At 43.2% G+C, this 15577-nt stretch overlaps 1 protein-coding gene across 3 annotated transcripts in view; it reads right to left on the bottom strand.

Moving 5' to 3' along the window:
• Window positions 1-7172: 7172 nt before the first annotated feature.
• Window positions 7173-15577, bottom strand: part of CYP27C1 (cytochrome P450 family 27 subfamily C member 1) — a 36351-nt gene continuing 27946 nt past the window's right edge. For all 3 annotated transcript variants that reach the window (XM_040474761.1, XM_040474759.1, XM_040474763.1), the window contains exon 9: window positions 7173-7797. In XM_040474761.1, coding sequence (XP_040330695.1) covers window positions 7675-7797 — 123 coding nt within the window. In that variant the 3' untranslated portion in view covers window positions 7173-7674. The remainder of the gene's footprint in view (window positions 7798-15577) is intronic.

Here is a 15577-nt window from a genome sequence, read left to right as displayed (position 1 = left end):
GTGAGACAGAAATAGGTGTTCCCTGTACTATTCTTTCAATTTTTCTATAGGCTTGAAATTTTTCAAAATTAAGTTTGCAGGAAAAAAAAGAAGAAACTCTAAAAATTAATTCCACAGTTCCAGGATCATCTCCATCGACCTCCTGCCAGTAGAAGTGGGGCCAAAGGTCTATCCGCCAACATCTTCTTCTTGGCCCCACCCACCTTCTGGAGTCTTCTGGAGCTTCCCGGACACTTCTAGAGCTGCAACTTGTGAGAAATCAAAGTGCACGTCTTGAGACTGGGATCTCCAAGTCCCCTCAGGCTCCAGATTTCTGTGATGCAGTAACTCTCTTGGTGGCTTCCTGGCCGCTTGAAAGTACTCTCCTGGCATGACTGGAGCTCCCCCTCTTCCAGGGGCCCCGAGAGGGACTGAGTGGGGATTGGCAGTTTATCCCGCGCTGGCCTGGGACCGTCGGGCCAGCAGCTCCACCTAGTGGTGGGACTGGGGCAGTGCCTCCCTTGCCGGCCTGGCCCCTGCCCCAGGCCTCGCCTTCCGTCCAGTCCTACTTCGCAGTTTGAGAGGCAGCTCACTACATGCAAAACACATGGGCTTTGGAAGCAGACAGCTTGCAGTAGGTGCCCAGTTAATATCTTCTGACTGCGTGGGCAACTTGGATTCAAACCTAGACCTGCGATTTACCGTCATTATAATTTTTGAGCAAGCTATTTAATCTCTGAGCTTCTGTTTTCTTATCTGAAATCTGGGGATAATAAACGCATTCCAGGAGGCAGGTGGTGAAGACTAAGAGAAAGAAGAAGAAAGCCCGTGGGAAAAGGCAACAATTCTCCAGCCATGATTGTCCCAAACTAAACGCAGCCAGAGGAACCCCCCAGGCAGGTAAGGAGAAAGTTTTGCACAGAGTCCCTGGAGGGACATGAGCCCCACATCTGTGCCCCATCTGCAAAGACTCAGAGTGAGGGGCCAAGAGAGGCTCAGAGTGGGGGAGAGGGGGCTTCTCCCTTGTCCACACTGCACCTGGCAGAGCTCCACAGAAAGGGAGAGTGGGAATGTCAGGCAGGGTCTTGAAGCTCAGGCAGCAAGAGAGGGGGCGTATGAGGCAGAGAGGGGGTTTGCCATGCAGGCCACAGCAGCCAGGGCCTGGTGAGCGTCCGGAGGGGGTTCAAGACGAGCAGTAACCCCAGAGAACTGCTACGGTGGCGGGGAGGGGGGGCCGACCTGGGAGACAGAGGAGAGGGGCAGACGCCCTCAGTCACAGGGGCTCTGAGCGGTGAAGAGTGGAGAGCAATGCAACAGGACCCAGTACCCACGCAGAGGCTGGAGAGCCTGTGGCCATCAGCTCTGTATGTTTCTGTCAAGGACTTGCACGGACATAGGGGTTGTGGTTGCCAAAACTGTGACCCACACAGGGCCCGCAGAGCCATGCAGCGCTTGAGTTAACAAAACCAGGATATAAAAGTGATCCCATCGGCCCAACAGGCTGAAGCCAACAAAGGTAAAATCTGGCAGGGACAGAATGTGGGGGGAAGACCCAGGGTGAAGGGTGGTTTGTGTGGGAGGAAAGATGGGGCTAAGCCTTTGCCAGGTTTCCAGAGGGCTGACCACATCTTGGTTGCCTCAGTAGGTGGACAACACCTTGAACAAAGGAGGCATTGGCCAAGCCCACCTCAGCGTTTCCCTTGGGTCCTGGACCCAGCTCTGAAGATCATGCTCTAAGAACACATCAGATGGAGCACATCCAAAGGAAGAAGGAAGGGGCCACGGTGGCAAGGGAGTTGAAAGCCACAGCATGAGTCATGGCTGAGAGAAGACCTGGAAAAGACAAGACTTCACGGAGACAGAAGCAGCATCCACACATGTTGAATGAGGGGCTGCCATGTGGAAAGGATGGGACCCGCTCCAAGATACACACCTGGCCTGGGTAAGGAAGGACTATCAACAGTTGGTCCCCAGTGAAGGAGCTGGTTTCTCGGCACAACCACGGGTCATGGGAAGAAGGTAGTCAAGCCATGTGCCTAAGCTCAGGAGGGCCGGAAGAGGAGAGGTGGAACCAGGCATCCCCTCTGGGTCTTCTAGCCCTAATACAGCATCATTCTACAAATTTGGGATATTTAATCTAACGTACCTTAAGACTCATATTTATAGGCAATCTTTCTTTTTCTTGTTGTTTTTTTAATGTTTATTTATTTTTGAGAGAGAGTGTGCATGTGAGCAGGGGAGGGGCAGAGAGAGAGGGAGACACAGAACTCAAAGCAAGCTCCAGGCTCCGCACTGTCAGTACAGAGCCTGTCATGGGGCTCATACTCACAGACTGCGAGATCATGACTTGAGCCAAAGTCAGATGATTAATCAACTGAGCCACCCAGCTGCCCCCACAGACAGTCTTTTCATTTGAGCATAAACTGCTTTTAACTTGTTAAACCCAAACCAGTGTGACCAGGGAAATAAAGACAAGCCAAGGCATGCTTATGATTCTTAAATAACTAATATAAATCACAGGGGACTACATCAAAATAAAAAGTTTCTGCACAGGAAAGGAAACAATCAACAAAACTAAAAGGCAACCTACTGAATGAGAGAAGATATTTGCAAATGACATATCTGATAAAGGGTTAGTACCCAAAATATATAAAGAACTGGTATGACTCAACACTCAAAAAACAACAACAATCCAATGAAAAAATGGGTAGAAGACATGAACAGACATTTCTCCAAAGAAAACATCCAGATGGCCAACAGACATATGAAAAGATGCTCAACATCACTCATCAGCAGGGAAATGCAAATCAAAACTACAATGAGATATCATCTCACACCTGTCAGAATGGCTAAAATCAACAACACAAGAAACAACCAGTGTTGATGACAATGTGGATAAAGGGGAACCCCCTTGCCTTGTTGGTGAGAATGCAAACTGGTACAGCCACTGTGGGAAACAGTATGGAGCTTCTTCAAAAAATTAAAACTAAGAATACCTTATGATCCAATAATTGCAGCTACTGGGTATTTACCCTAAAAATATAAAATCATTAATTCAAAGGGATACATGCATCCCTATATTTATTGCAGCATTATGAATAATAACTATGGAAGCAGCCCAAGTGCCCATAAATAGATGCATGGATAAGAAAGATGTATAGGTGTGTACATGAAAGGTGTATAAATGAAAGGAATATTAGTATATTAGTATATTATTCCATACTAATGGAATATTAGTCATAAAGAGTGAAATCTTTGCCATTTGCAACAATGTGGTTGGATCTAGAGAGTATAATGCTAAATGAAATAAGTCAGTCAGAGAAAGACAAATACCATATGATTTCATTCATATGTGGAATTTAAGAAACAAAACACAGTAGCATGGGTGAAAAGAGAGAGAGAGGTAAACCAAGAAATAGACTCTTAACCATAGAAAACAATGATGGTTACCAGAGGGGAGGTGGGTGGGGGGGGTGGGTTAAACAGGTGGTGGGGATTAAGGAGTGCACTTACTATAAAGGAAAAAAAAAAATTCCCAGATATGCTGGTGCTGATGGTCTATGAGACCCCACCTTTGGTAAACATGGCTCCATTGTGGAGTGCTAAATAAATATTTAATGAATAAAGAAAGAAAGGAAAAGAAAGAAAGAAAGAAAGAAAGAAAGAAAGAAAGAAAGAAAGAAAATGTGGAGAAATTGGAACTCTCATACTTTGCTGGTGCAGCCATTCTGGAAAACAGTCTGGCAGTCTCTTATAAAGTTAAAATTGTAATTACTATATGACCTTGAAATCCCTCTTTTAAGCATTCATCTAAGAGAAATTAAATTTTTGTTGGGGCACGTGGGTGATTCAGTCCAACTTCAACTCAGGTCTTGATCTCACAGTTTGTGAGTTTGAGCCCTGCATCCAGCTCTTTGCTGTCAGAGCAGAGCCTACTTTGGATCCTCTGTCTCTCTCTCTCTCTCTCTCTCTCTCTCTGCCCCTTCCCTAATCACTTGTTTTCTCTCTCTCTCTCTTTCTCAATAATGAACATTTAAAAAATAAAAATAAATTTCTTTTAACATACACAAAGTATATATGTGTGTGTGTACACATATATGTCTGTATATAAATATATGTATATTATATATACACATATAATATATATGGCAGGAGGCTTAAAAAGATGTTGCCCATCTCTCCTTGAGATGTTCTATAAAAAAAAGACTACATGGTCAAATACATCTGGACATATCTCACTTTTAGAGATTCACAAAGCCTACTAATATGCTAACATATTCAGTCCTTGAGAAGTCCTGCAGGAAAGAAACCTGATTGTTCCCCAAATGTAATTGATCATGGATAACTCTGATACATTAACAAGGTTATACAGACAGCCTGTGAAACTAGCCTTCTAGCTGCTACACACTTGGAAACCTTAGCCCACACAACAGACACTGGTCTTTGTTGACTGGATGTGACCTTGTGATTTGATTAGAATTCTGGTTAAAGTGGTGATTCCAAAATCAGACAAAGACCCCACTAAAAAGCAGAACTACAGACCAATTTCCCTGATGAATATGGATGCAAAAATCCTCAACAAGATACTAGCCAACTAGATCAAAATACATTAAAAGAATTATTCACCACTACCAAGTGGGATTTTTTACCTGGGATGCAGGGATGGTTCAATATCCACAAAACAATCAATGTGATACATCATATCAATAAGAAAAAGGACAAGAAGCACATGATCCTCTCAATAGATGCAGAGAAAGCATTTGAAAAAGCAGACTTTCTTGATAAAAACCCTCAAGAAAGTAGAAGTAGAAGGATCATACTTCAAGATCATAAAAGCCATATACAAAAGACCCACCACTAATATCATCCTTAATGGGGGAAAACTGAGAGCTTTCCCCCTAAGGTCAGGAACACAACAGCGATGTCCACTCTCATCACTGTTATTCAACATGTATGGAAGTCCTAGCCTCAGCAATAGGACAACACAAAGGAATAAAAGTCACCCAAATCAGCCAGGAGGAAGTCAAACTTTCACTCTTCACAGATGACATGATACTCTATATGGAAAACCCAAAAGATTCCACCAAAAAGCTGCTAGAACTGATCCATGAATTCAACCAAGTCGCAGGTACAAAATCAATGCACAGAAATCAGTTGCATTCCTATTCACCAATAATGAAGCAACAGAAAGAGAAATCAAAGAATCAATCCCATTTACAATTGCACCAAAAGCCATAAAATACCTAGGAATAAATCTAACCAAAGAGGTGAAAAATCTATACACTGAAAACTATAGAAAGAAATCGAAGAAGACACACACAAAAAAGGAAAAAGATTCCATGCTCCTGGATAGGAAGAACAAATATTGTTAAAATGTTGATACTACCCAAAGCAATCTACATATTCAACGCAATCCCTATCAAAGTAACACAAGCATTCTTCACAGAGCTAGAACAAATAATCCTAAAATTTTTATGGAACCAGAAAAGACCCCAAATAGCCAAAGCAATCTTGAGAAAAAAAAAAAAAAAAAAAAAACAAAGTAGGAGGCATCACAATCCCGGACTTCAAGCTGTAGTACAAAGCTGTAATCATCAAGACAGTATGGTACTCGCACAAAAACACTCAGATCAATGGAACAGAATAAAGAACCCAGAAATGGACCCACAAATGTGAGTCCAGCTAACCTTTCACAAAGCAGGAAAGAATATCCAATGGGATAAAAACAGTCTCTTCAGCAAGTGGTGTTGGAAAAACTGGACAGCGACAGGCAGAAAAATGAACCTGGACCACTTTCTTACACCATACACAAAAATAAACTCAAAATGGATGAAAGACCTAAATGTAAGACAGGAAGCCATTAAAATCCCTAGGAGAAAGCAGGCAAAACCTCTTTGATCTTGGCCGCAGCAATTTCTTACTCAACACGTCTCTGGAGGCAAGAGAAACAAAAGCAAAAATGAACTATTGGGACCTCATCAAAATAAAAAGCTTCTGCACAGCAAAGGAAACAATCAGCAAAACTAAAAGGAAACTTATGGAATGGGAGAAGATATTTGCAAATGACATAGCAGATAAAGGGTTAGTATCCAAAATCTATAGAGCACTTACCAAACTCAACACCCATAAAACAAATAATCCAGTGAAGAAATGGGCAAAAGCCATTAATAGACATTTCTCCAAAGAAGAGATCCAGATGTCTCACAGACACCTGAAACAATGCTCAACATCACTCATTATCAGGGAAATACAAATCAAAACCACAATGATACCACACTTCACGCCAGTCAGAATGGCTAAAATTAACTCAGGCAACAACAGATGTTGGCAAGGATGAGGAGAAAGAGGCTCTCTTTTGCACTGCTGGTGGGAATGCAAACTGGTGCATCCACTCTGGAAAACAGTATGGAAGTTCCTCAAAAAATTAAAAATGGAACTACCCTGCAACCCAGCAATTGCACTACTAGGTATTTATCCAAAGGATCCAGATGTGCTGTTTCAAAGGGGCACATACACCCCAATGTTTATAGCAGCACTATTGACAATAGCCAAAGTATGGAAAGAGTCCGAATGTCCATCAACAGATGAATGGATAAAGATGTGGTACACACACACACACACACACACACGGTGTATATATATATATTGTATATACAATGTGTGTGTGTGTGTGTGTGTGTGTGTGTACACAATGGAGTATTACTCGGCAATCAAAAAGAATGAAATCTTGCCATTTGCAACTACATGGAAAGAACTAGAGTGTATTATGCTAAGTGAAATTAGTCAGAGAAAAACAAATATGTCTTAACTTATATGTGGAATTTAAGATACAAAACAGATGACCATATGGGAAGGGAAGCAAAAATAATATAAAAACAAGGAGGAGGACAAAACATAAAAGACTCATACAGAGAACAAACTGAGAGCTGCGGGGGATGTGGGTGGGGGATGAGCTAAATGGGTAAGGAGCATTAAGGAAGACACTTGTTGGGATGAGCACTGGGATTATACATAGGGGTTGAATTACTGGAACCTACTCCTGAAATAATTAGTGCACTATATGCCAACTAACTTGGATATAAGTTTAAAAAAATTTTTTTTAAGATATAATAAAAAAATAAAAATAAACACCTATCAGAACTAATTTTTAAAAAGTAATATTTAGCTAAAAAAAACAAATTAAACACGTTTCAGACATTAAAACACATTTTTATTGAGAGATTTAATCAATATAAGGTAGCTAAGTTAAGACAAAGAATTATTCACAGAATTAAGGATCCTTTGTACGTTTGTTCATTATTCTTCTGTCTTCCCAGCTGAGTTTTGAAGGGAGGTGGGATGTTGAACTGTTAAGTGTGTGAGCTCTGGCATGAGACAGACCAGGGTTTGAATCTAGCTTCCAGCATGCATTAGCTGGAACTTCAAGGTCGGGAGTAAGTATAGTACCTACTGTTAATAACATTGTTAAAATAATACTTTTTCCTAGTGAAGAAGAAGAAGAAGAAGAAGAAGAAGAGGAAGAAGAAGAAGAAGGAGAGTAATTCTGGTCAAGGTGGGTCAGGATCCAACTTACCATCCTTATCCGTGTCCCTACTTCAAGTCTCTGAGAACAGGGGAATAAGCTATTTATTAATCACCTGCCCCGTGCCATATAGAGTCTCATTTACCCCTCCCAACCATTCTATGTAGGTATTATTACCCGTGTGACACAGGGGAAGAAAGCAGTGGCTTGGGAAGACTAGTAACTTGCCAGGAAGCAGTGGAACCAGGATATAGGCTCGGGGCCTCCTGAGGATGCTTTTCTCCAATGTTGTTACTCTACAAGAGAAAACAGATCATATATGTACATACATATATATATACACATATGCATATGTATATACATGTGTTTATATATACACATACTATATATATGTTATAACATTAAATATATTAAATTATGTTATATTTATATATATATATATATATATATATATATATATATAATAAACGTGTAGTTGTGTATCTAATACAGCAGCCATTGACCCTAGAAGGCTGTTGAGCACTTGAGTTGGGGCTGGTTCACACTGAGCTGTGCTGTGAGCATAAAGTACACAGCAGATCTTAAACACATTGAAAAACAAGTTGTAAAATATCTCATTAGTAATTTTTACATCAATTACATATTGAAAATATATTTTGGGTTTATTGGGTTAAGAGGCGAGGTAGGTGGGGGGGATGGGTTAAATGGGTGACGGGCATTAGGAAGGCACTTGTTGGGATGAGCACTGGGTGTCATATGTAAGAGATGAATCACTGGGCTCTACTCGTGAAGCCAAGACTACCCTGTTAACTCATTTGAATTAAAAAATTTTTTAAAACACATGATTAAGGGGCGCCTGGGTGGCTCAGTCTGTTGAGTGTCCGACTTCGGCTCAGATCATGATCTCAAGGTCTGTGAGTCTGAGCCCTGTGTCGGGCTCTGTGCTGACAGCTCGGAGCCTGGAGCCTCCTTTGGATTCTGTGTCTCCCTCTCTCTCTGACCCTCCCCCATTCATGCTCTGTCTCTCTCTGTCTCAAAAATAAATAAACATTTAAAAAGAAATTAAAAACACATGATTAAAGTTAATTTGGCCTGTGTCTTCTTACATTTTTAGTGTGGCTGTAGAATTGCATATGTGGCTCACATGTTCTTTCCATCAGACAGCCATTCTGGAGCTTTATACACTTCTTCCTCCTCGTAACCTACTACAAAGTAGATGCTTCATAATATTTGTTGTTTTTGAGACAATTGTCTTTTTCTTAATGTTTATTTATTTTTGAGAGACAGAGAGAGAGACAGAGCATGAGTGGGGAGAGGCAGAGAGAGAGGGAGGCACTGAATCCGAAGTAGGCTCCAGGCTCCCAGCTGTCAGTACAGAGCCGGATGTGGGGCTTGAACTCACGAACCACGAGATCGTGACCTGAGTCGAAGTCAGAGGCTTAACCAAATGAGCCACCCAGGCGCCCCAAGAAAAATGTTGATGTCTTGATTTCTGAAAACACACTCGATCCACCTCCTTGGTCTTAGCCTCAGAATAGTGAACCGCAGGTGGGAAGGAGACCCCACAGGGCAGGCTGTGTGCATGGGCCACAAGACTGAGAACACTGGTGAAGAAATTTTTTTAAGAAAGAGAGAGAGAGAGACAAGATGAGCCTCCCTGGAGAAAAGTGTGATGTCAAAGCACCTTAAGGAGCCAAAATGAAAACCACCCCACCTGATTGCATATCTGACATTTCTTCCCTAACACAGCAAATATACCAATCAGGGTACCCTCTGCTCCCAGAGCCCTAGTGACAGGAAATTGGCCACTTCATGGCTATAGTTGAAGAAAGACTAGATGTCCCATCTCCTGTCCCCCTTGATTGAACCAGCAACACTTGATCAGAGGTTTACTCCCAAATTGGGACATTGCCTGGTGGGGAAAGATGAATCTGGTCTGTCCAGTGTTTGCTCTTAGAAACAGGGGTGGGGGGCGCCTGGGTGGCGCAGTCGGTTAAGCGTCCGACTTCAGCCAGGTCACGATCTCGCGGTCCTTGAGTTCGAGCCCCGCGTCAGGCTCTGGGCTGATGGCTCGGAGCCTGGAGCCTGTTTCCGATTCTGTGTCTCCCTCTCTCTCTGCCCCTGCCCCGTTCATGCTCTGTCTCTCTCTGTCCCAAAAATAAATAAAAAACGTTGAAAAAAAAAATTAAAAAAAAAAAAAAAGAAAAGAAACAGGGGTGGGGAACCATGGAAAGGAGCAGTGGTTGGAGAGACAATGGGCACTAACTTGGAGTTTATTATATATAATAGAGAAACAGTCTGGCCTTTGCCCCTGGTTCCTGGGAGGCAGCCCCTAAACCCCTGGAATGTCCCCAGTGTTATCTATGGCAGATCCCTTGGACCACACCTGATGGTTTATGCTAGCAAGGTGACTCAGGAAGGAGGCTGGTGATGCCAGAGAAACCAACCATGTGATTACAGGGTTGGGATTTTGAGTGATATGACATCAGCCTGACCCTGGGGGGAAAGGGGGCAGGAAATGGAGTCACATGGCCCCCAGTTCGATCGATCATGACCACATAATGAAATCCCAATAAAAACTCTGACACCAAAGCTCGGGCGAGCTTCCTTGGCCGGCAATGTCGATGTGCCAGGAAGATAATGTATCCCTGGGGGCATCTCCCCTTGATGCATCTCTCACCTTGACTGGTTCTGATTAGCATCCCTGCATCATAATAAAACTGCAGTCATAAGTGCAGCAATCTCTTGAATTCTGTGAGTCTTCTAGTAATTATTGAATCTGAGGGGGTGGTGAGAACCCCTAAATCTGTAGCCAGGTGGTCAGATGTGAGGATGGCCTGGGGACCCTTGAACTGGTGCCAGGTGTCTGAAGTGAGGGCAGTCTTGCAAAGGACGGCGTCCTTAACCCGTAAAACTTGGCCCAACTCCGGGAAGCTGGCATCAGAGGCCACTGGAGTCGTGTTTGCCATGACCGATTCTGAGCATAGCTTAAACACAACGGTCAGCTCCCATGAGCCAGCACGGGACCAGATGGCAGCCAGGGCCGAGCTGGCTCCAGCATGAGCTGAGATGGGGAACAGAAGCCATGGGGAGCATCAGGGCCACACGGGAAAGTAAAGAAGCTGTGTCCTCAGGAGCCGCAGGTCAGCACTGGCTCTGGTAAGACAGAATGTGCCGGCAGGGGGGAAGGGAGGGAAGAAACAGACTCAGAGAGAATCATGATAATAGACCTTCTTCCCAGGGCCAGACAGCCTCCCAGGAAGTTCTGAGAGGTCAGCACTGCCACCAGAGGTGGGCCAGTGAGGATCCGGGCACAGGGAGGCCTGGTCACTTCCCAAGTCCTGCAGTGTGTCAGCAGGGAGGCCAGGACTTGGGCCCAGCTGCAGCCCACACACCACGCTGTGCGCTTCCTCTCTGCCAGTGGCCTCTGAGGCCACCTGGACTTCACCCCAGTCCCTTTTGCCCTTTTCCCATCTAAGCCATGACTTTGGAATGGCTCAATCCCCCAGGACCAGCCCACAAGTGGTTCCTGTCCTCAGAACCACACTAACCCGTGACTCAGAAATCAGCGTGGCCCCCCTCGGATTTACTGGACCGCAGTTAGTGCTGACTGGTTACCCATGCCACCTGCTTCATTAATTACTGCAGGGAAAGGCCCGCAGCATCCTTCCTACCTAACCCTGACCCAGCAAGATAGCTATTCCATCTGTCGTGTTTACATGAAGACCTCAAGGTCCTGGAGTGCTTGTCAGAGTCAAGTACTGGACCGAACTGAGCTCTAGACAGACCCAAACCTCCATGTGTCTGCATCAAAGCCCAGAGGTGTGTCCAGCGTCCTGCAACTCATCTCAAGAGCTTTAGGGCAGGGTGAGGATAGCAAGTGTTTGGGGAAGCCTCACCTGGCAGTGGTGCTCGGGATTATAGTGAGACACAACTTTGGTGCCCACCTGCTGCCCGGATGGATCACAGTTATGGCTCCTGTCCCCTGGTCTCCCTTGAGGCAGGGCTAGCAGGGAGCAGGGGGTCATTTGCTCACAGAGCCCCATGCTGCTCTTCCGGAATTATCTATTTATGGAAATTGCTTCCACACCCTGGAGGAGGGTGTAACTTGTCTCTCTCTGACTCCACCAAAAGCCAAAACAGTTTGTATGTTTTCTTTTTAAAAATTTAGTTTTAGGGGTGCCTGGGTAGATCAGTCGGCTAAGGGTCCAACACTCAGGTCATGATCTCACAGCTTGTGAGTTCGAGCCCCATGTCAGGCTCTGTGCTGGCAGTGTGGAGCCTGGAGCCCTGCTTTGAGTTCTGTGTCTCCCTCTCTCTCTGCCCCTCCCCAACCCTCTCTCTCTCTCTCTCTCTCTCTCTCTCTCTCTGTCAAAAATAAATAAACATTTAAAAAAATTTTAGTTTTGAGTGAAATATGTTCTGGCCATATGTTCTGTCACACAGAAGGCACTTTCAAACATCCTTGGGGGTCCCTTGGGGTTGTCTTGACATCACGTTGCAGGAACAGCCCACTCGTGGTTGCCTCTCGGATCCCACTCAGGCTCTGGGGGATCCAGGAAGGCCTCTGCAAGCCACGCTGTAATCCTCACTTTTCACTGAGGCTATAATTTAAAATCCATATGGGTGGTAATATTAACACAACCACCTACCACATGCCTGACATTTAAAAACCCACTCTGGGTACCCGGGGAGTCCTCGTGGTTTTACCACTCCGACAAACGCAGACCTGCCCTGGAGGCCAGCACTTACTCATGACAGCGGGTTCACTCTCTCTGGGGCCTTCTGCTCCCACTGCTCTCCTGCCTGCCCAGTGGCTGACACAGGGTTGGCTCCTCAGCATGAAATGAGCCAGGAGAGTTCTAGAGAGGGTTTTTCTTATCCAAGAGCTAAATTAGAGCCTTTAGAGAAAACAAAGCATTTGGCAGTGACTAAAATCTTCTGCCTCTTCTAGATGGCCTCCCAAGAAATGCACAGGATGGGGTGTTTGGCCACTGCCATCGTGTGTGATGCCACCGACCCTGGAACCCATCAAGATCATTCATATTCAAGACCTCACTTCCTGCACTTGTGTTTGTTCCAAAACGTGCCCCACATGGGGCACCGGAGCCATCCTTCTCTTTGCTCTTATGCTCCAGGAACATATACAAGACATGCTGGATTGAGAGGGAAGAATACAAGGAAGAGAGCCCACCTGCCGTGAGGGCAGGAGACATGCCCTGAGCACTGAGTTAGAACTGAGCCTCCCACAAAGCCAGAGACTCTAAAGGGCTGACTTCAGAGATAAATAAAAATCTTTCCGGTGGCAAAATGACAAAGGAGTTTGTCCGGACTGTCTCATAACGTTCCCATGAGAATAACACAGCCACAGAGGTGCCCTCATTCATCATCCAAGAAACCAACTGCCAAGAAATAAGAAAATAGCTGTCTCAAGCATTAATACCCTGGATGCATCTGGAAAATGCAAATATAAAGTTCCTTTGGATGAACACACCCTCAATCTGGGCTGCATGTGCTCTACAGATGAGGCACCGCCAATAGAGATGCATAATCCAAAACCACAAAGCAAGTGAAGAAACTAGCCATTGTGAACAAGAGTCAAAGGAAACAGTGAGCCATTGAACTGGACTCCTAAGAACTCTCAATAACAGAACAAGTTGATCAGATTATAAAATAAGTATCTTTAAATTTAGTAAAGAATAAAAGAAGGAATCGGGGGTGCCTGGGTGGCTCAGTCAGTTAAGTGTCTGACCCTTGATTTAGGCTCAGGTCATGATCTCAGGGTTCCTGTGTTTGAGCCCCATATCAGACTCTGCGCTGACAGTGGGAACCTGCTTGGGATTCTCTCTCTCCCTCTCTCTGTCCCTCCTCTGTGCACACACTTCTCTCTCTCTCTCTCAAAATGAATAAACATTTTTTTAAACAAGAATAAAGGAAGGAATCAAAGTGTAGCAAAGGAGCAAGATATTATTAAAATATGTTACCAGGCATGCAGGAAAATGAACTAAATAGCATTTATGGAATGGAAAACAATGGTTATTGAAATGGAACACTCAATGGATGTGTTCAGTAGCATATAAAACACAGCTGAAAGAACAATAATAAACTGGAAAATAAGTCTGAAGACATTCCTAAGAATACCACTCAGGAGAGACAGAGATGGGAGTCCTGAAAGAAAAGATAAGAGACATGGAAGGCAAAATGAGAAGAGCCAACTTACATTTAATAGAAGTTCCTGTAGGAGAGTACGGAGAGAAAAGGAAAAAGAAATTTTTTCAAAAAGTAATGGCTGAGAATTTTCCAGATTTGATGAAGGACATGAATCTTCCAATTCAGGGATTATAATGAGCTCTATGTAAGATAAATAAAAATAATTTAATCGTAGGACTCCAAGGCCAAGGACAGTTGGACAGAAAAGATAAATTGCCTACACTGACCTCAGACTTCTCAACAACAATAACCAAAGCATCATGACAACGCAATAATATCTTCAAAGTGTTGAGAGAGAATAATTACCAATGTGGAGTTTCTTACTCAGCTCAATTACTCAATGATGAGGGTGGCCTCTAGATCCAGCCACAGATATGCGGGGAAAATAGAGAGTAGAAGAACATTCTAAATGATACAAGAAGGATGACATCAGCAGCATTCAGACTGTGGAGGATTTCACAGGACAAATGACTTGGTTTCCTCAACAAACAAATCACAAGGAAATTTTAAGAAGAGAAAAAAAAGAAGCAAAGGAGAACCCTAAAAAAAAACTTGAGACAAATCAGCCAATCTTAGCGAATAGACCTTATTTGAACTGATTCAAACCATGTTAAAAATTATATTCAAGAGACAATTGGATGTTCGAGCACTGACTGGATAGTTCATAATAATAATGAATCATTGTTAACTTTTTAGGTGTTATTGTGATATTACAGTTATCTGTTTTAAATATTCCTTATGTTTGAGAGATGTACATTGAACTATTAAGACATTTAACTATATAATGTATAGCGTTTACCTCAGAAAAATCTAGTAAGTAGAGATAAATGTAAAGCTATCAACTATGAGTTGATTGTTGAGGCTGGATACATGAGGCTCATTATTCTATATGTGTGGTGTTTGAATTTTTTCACAAAAAAAGCATAGTAGTAACTCTCATTTTAAAATAAACCATTAGTTGAAAAAGCGTCTTTCATGGTATATATATACACAATGGAGTATTACCCGGTCATCAAAAAGAATGAAATCTTGCCATTTGCAACAACGTGGATGGAACTAGAGGGTATTATGCTAAGCGAAATTAGTCAGAGAAAAACAAATATCATATGACTTCACTCATATGTGGAATTTAAGACACAAAACAGATGAGCATAGGGGAAGGGAAGCACAAATAATATAAAAACATGGAGGGGGACAAACATGAAAGACTCTTAAATATGGAGAACAAACAGGTTGCTGGAGAGGTTGTGGGGGGGGATGGGCTAAATGGGAAAGGGGCATTAAGGAGGACACTTGTTGGGATGAGGTGTTATACCTAGGGGATGAATCACTGGAATCTACTCCTAAAAACATTATTGTCCCATATGCTAACTAACTTGGATATAAATCTAAAAAAAAAAAAAAAGAGAAAGCATCTTGCAAGTCTATGGGTAAATACACTGTGCTATATTACTATAATTAATACTATGGAGAGTTCAAATGAAAGAAATAGAGCTACATGTAACAACATGAATACATAACTTAATGTTGGCAGAATAAAGCAGGTTGTGGAGTATGGTACTATTTATATAAAATTTAAAACCATAAAAAAAAAGGAGCATGAAACAGACATTTCCAGGCAAAACTGAGTTTCCTACCAATAGATTTGTTTTGTTTTGTTTCATATAGGGTTTTTCTTAGAAATTTTTTCCAGTTTTATTGTGATAAAACTGACAGACAGCATTGTATAAGTTTAAAGTGTACAGCATAGGGGTGCCTGAGTGGCTCAGTTGGTTAAGCATCGACCTTGATCTCAGCTCAGATCTTGATCTCAGGGTCGTGAGTTTGAGCCCTGCATTGGGCTCTGTGTTGACAGTGCAGAGTCTG

Source organism: Herpailurus yagouaroundi, unplaced genomic scaffold (genome assembly GCF_014898765.1).
Source record: "Herpailurus yagouaroundi ecotype Mexico unplaced genomic scaffold, PumYag 140, whole genome shotgun sequence".
Classification (NCBI taxonomy): domain Eukaryota; kingdom Metazoa; phylum Chordata; class Mammalia; order Carnivora; family Felidae; genus Herpailurus; species Herpailurus yagouaroundi.
Note: the sequence above shows the minus strand (reverse complement) of the source record. Positions and strands in the feature narration are given on the sequence as shown.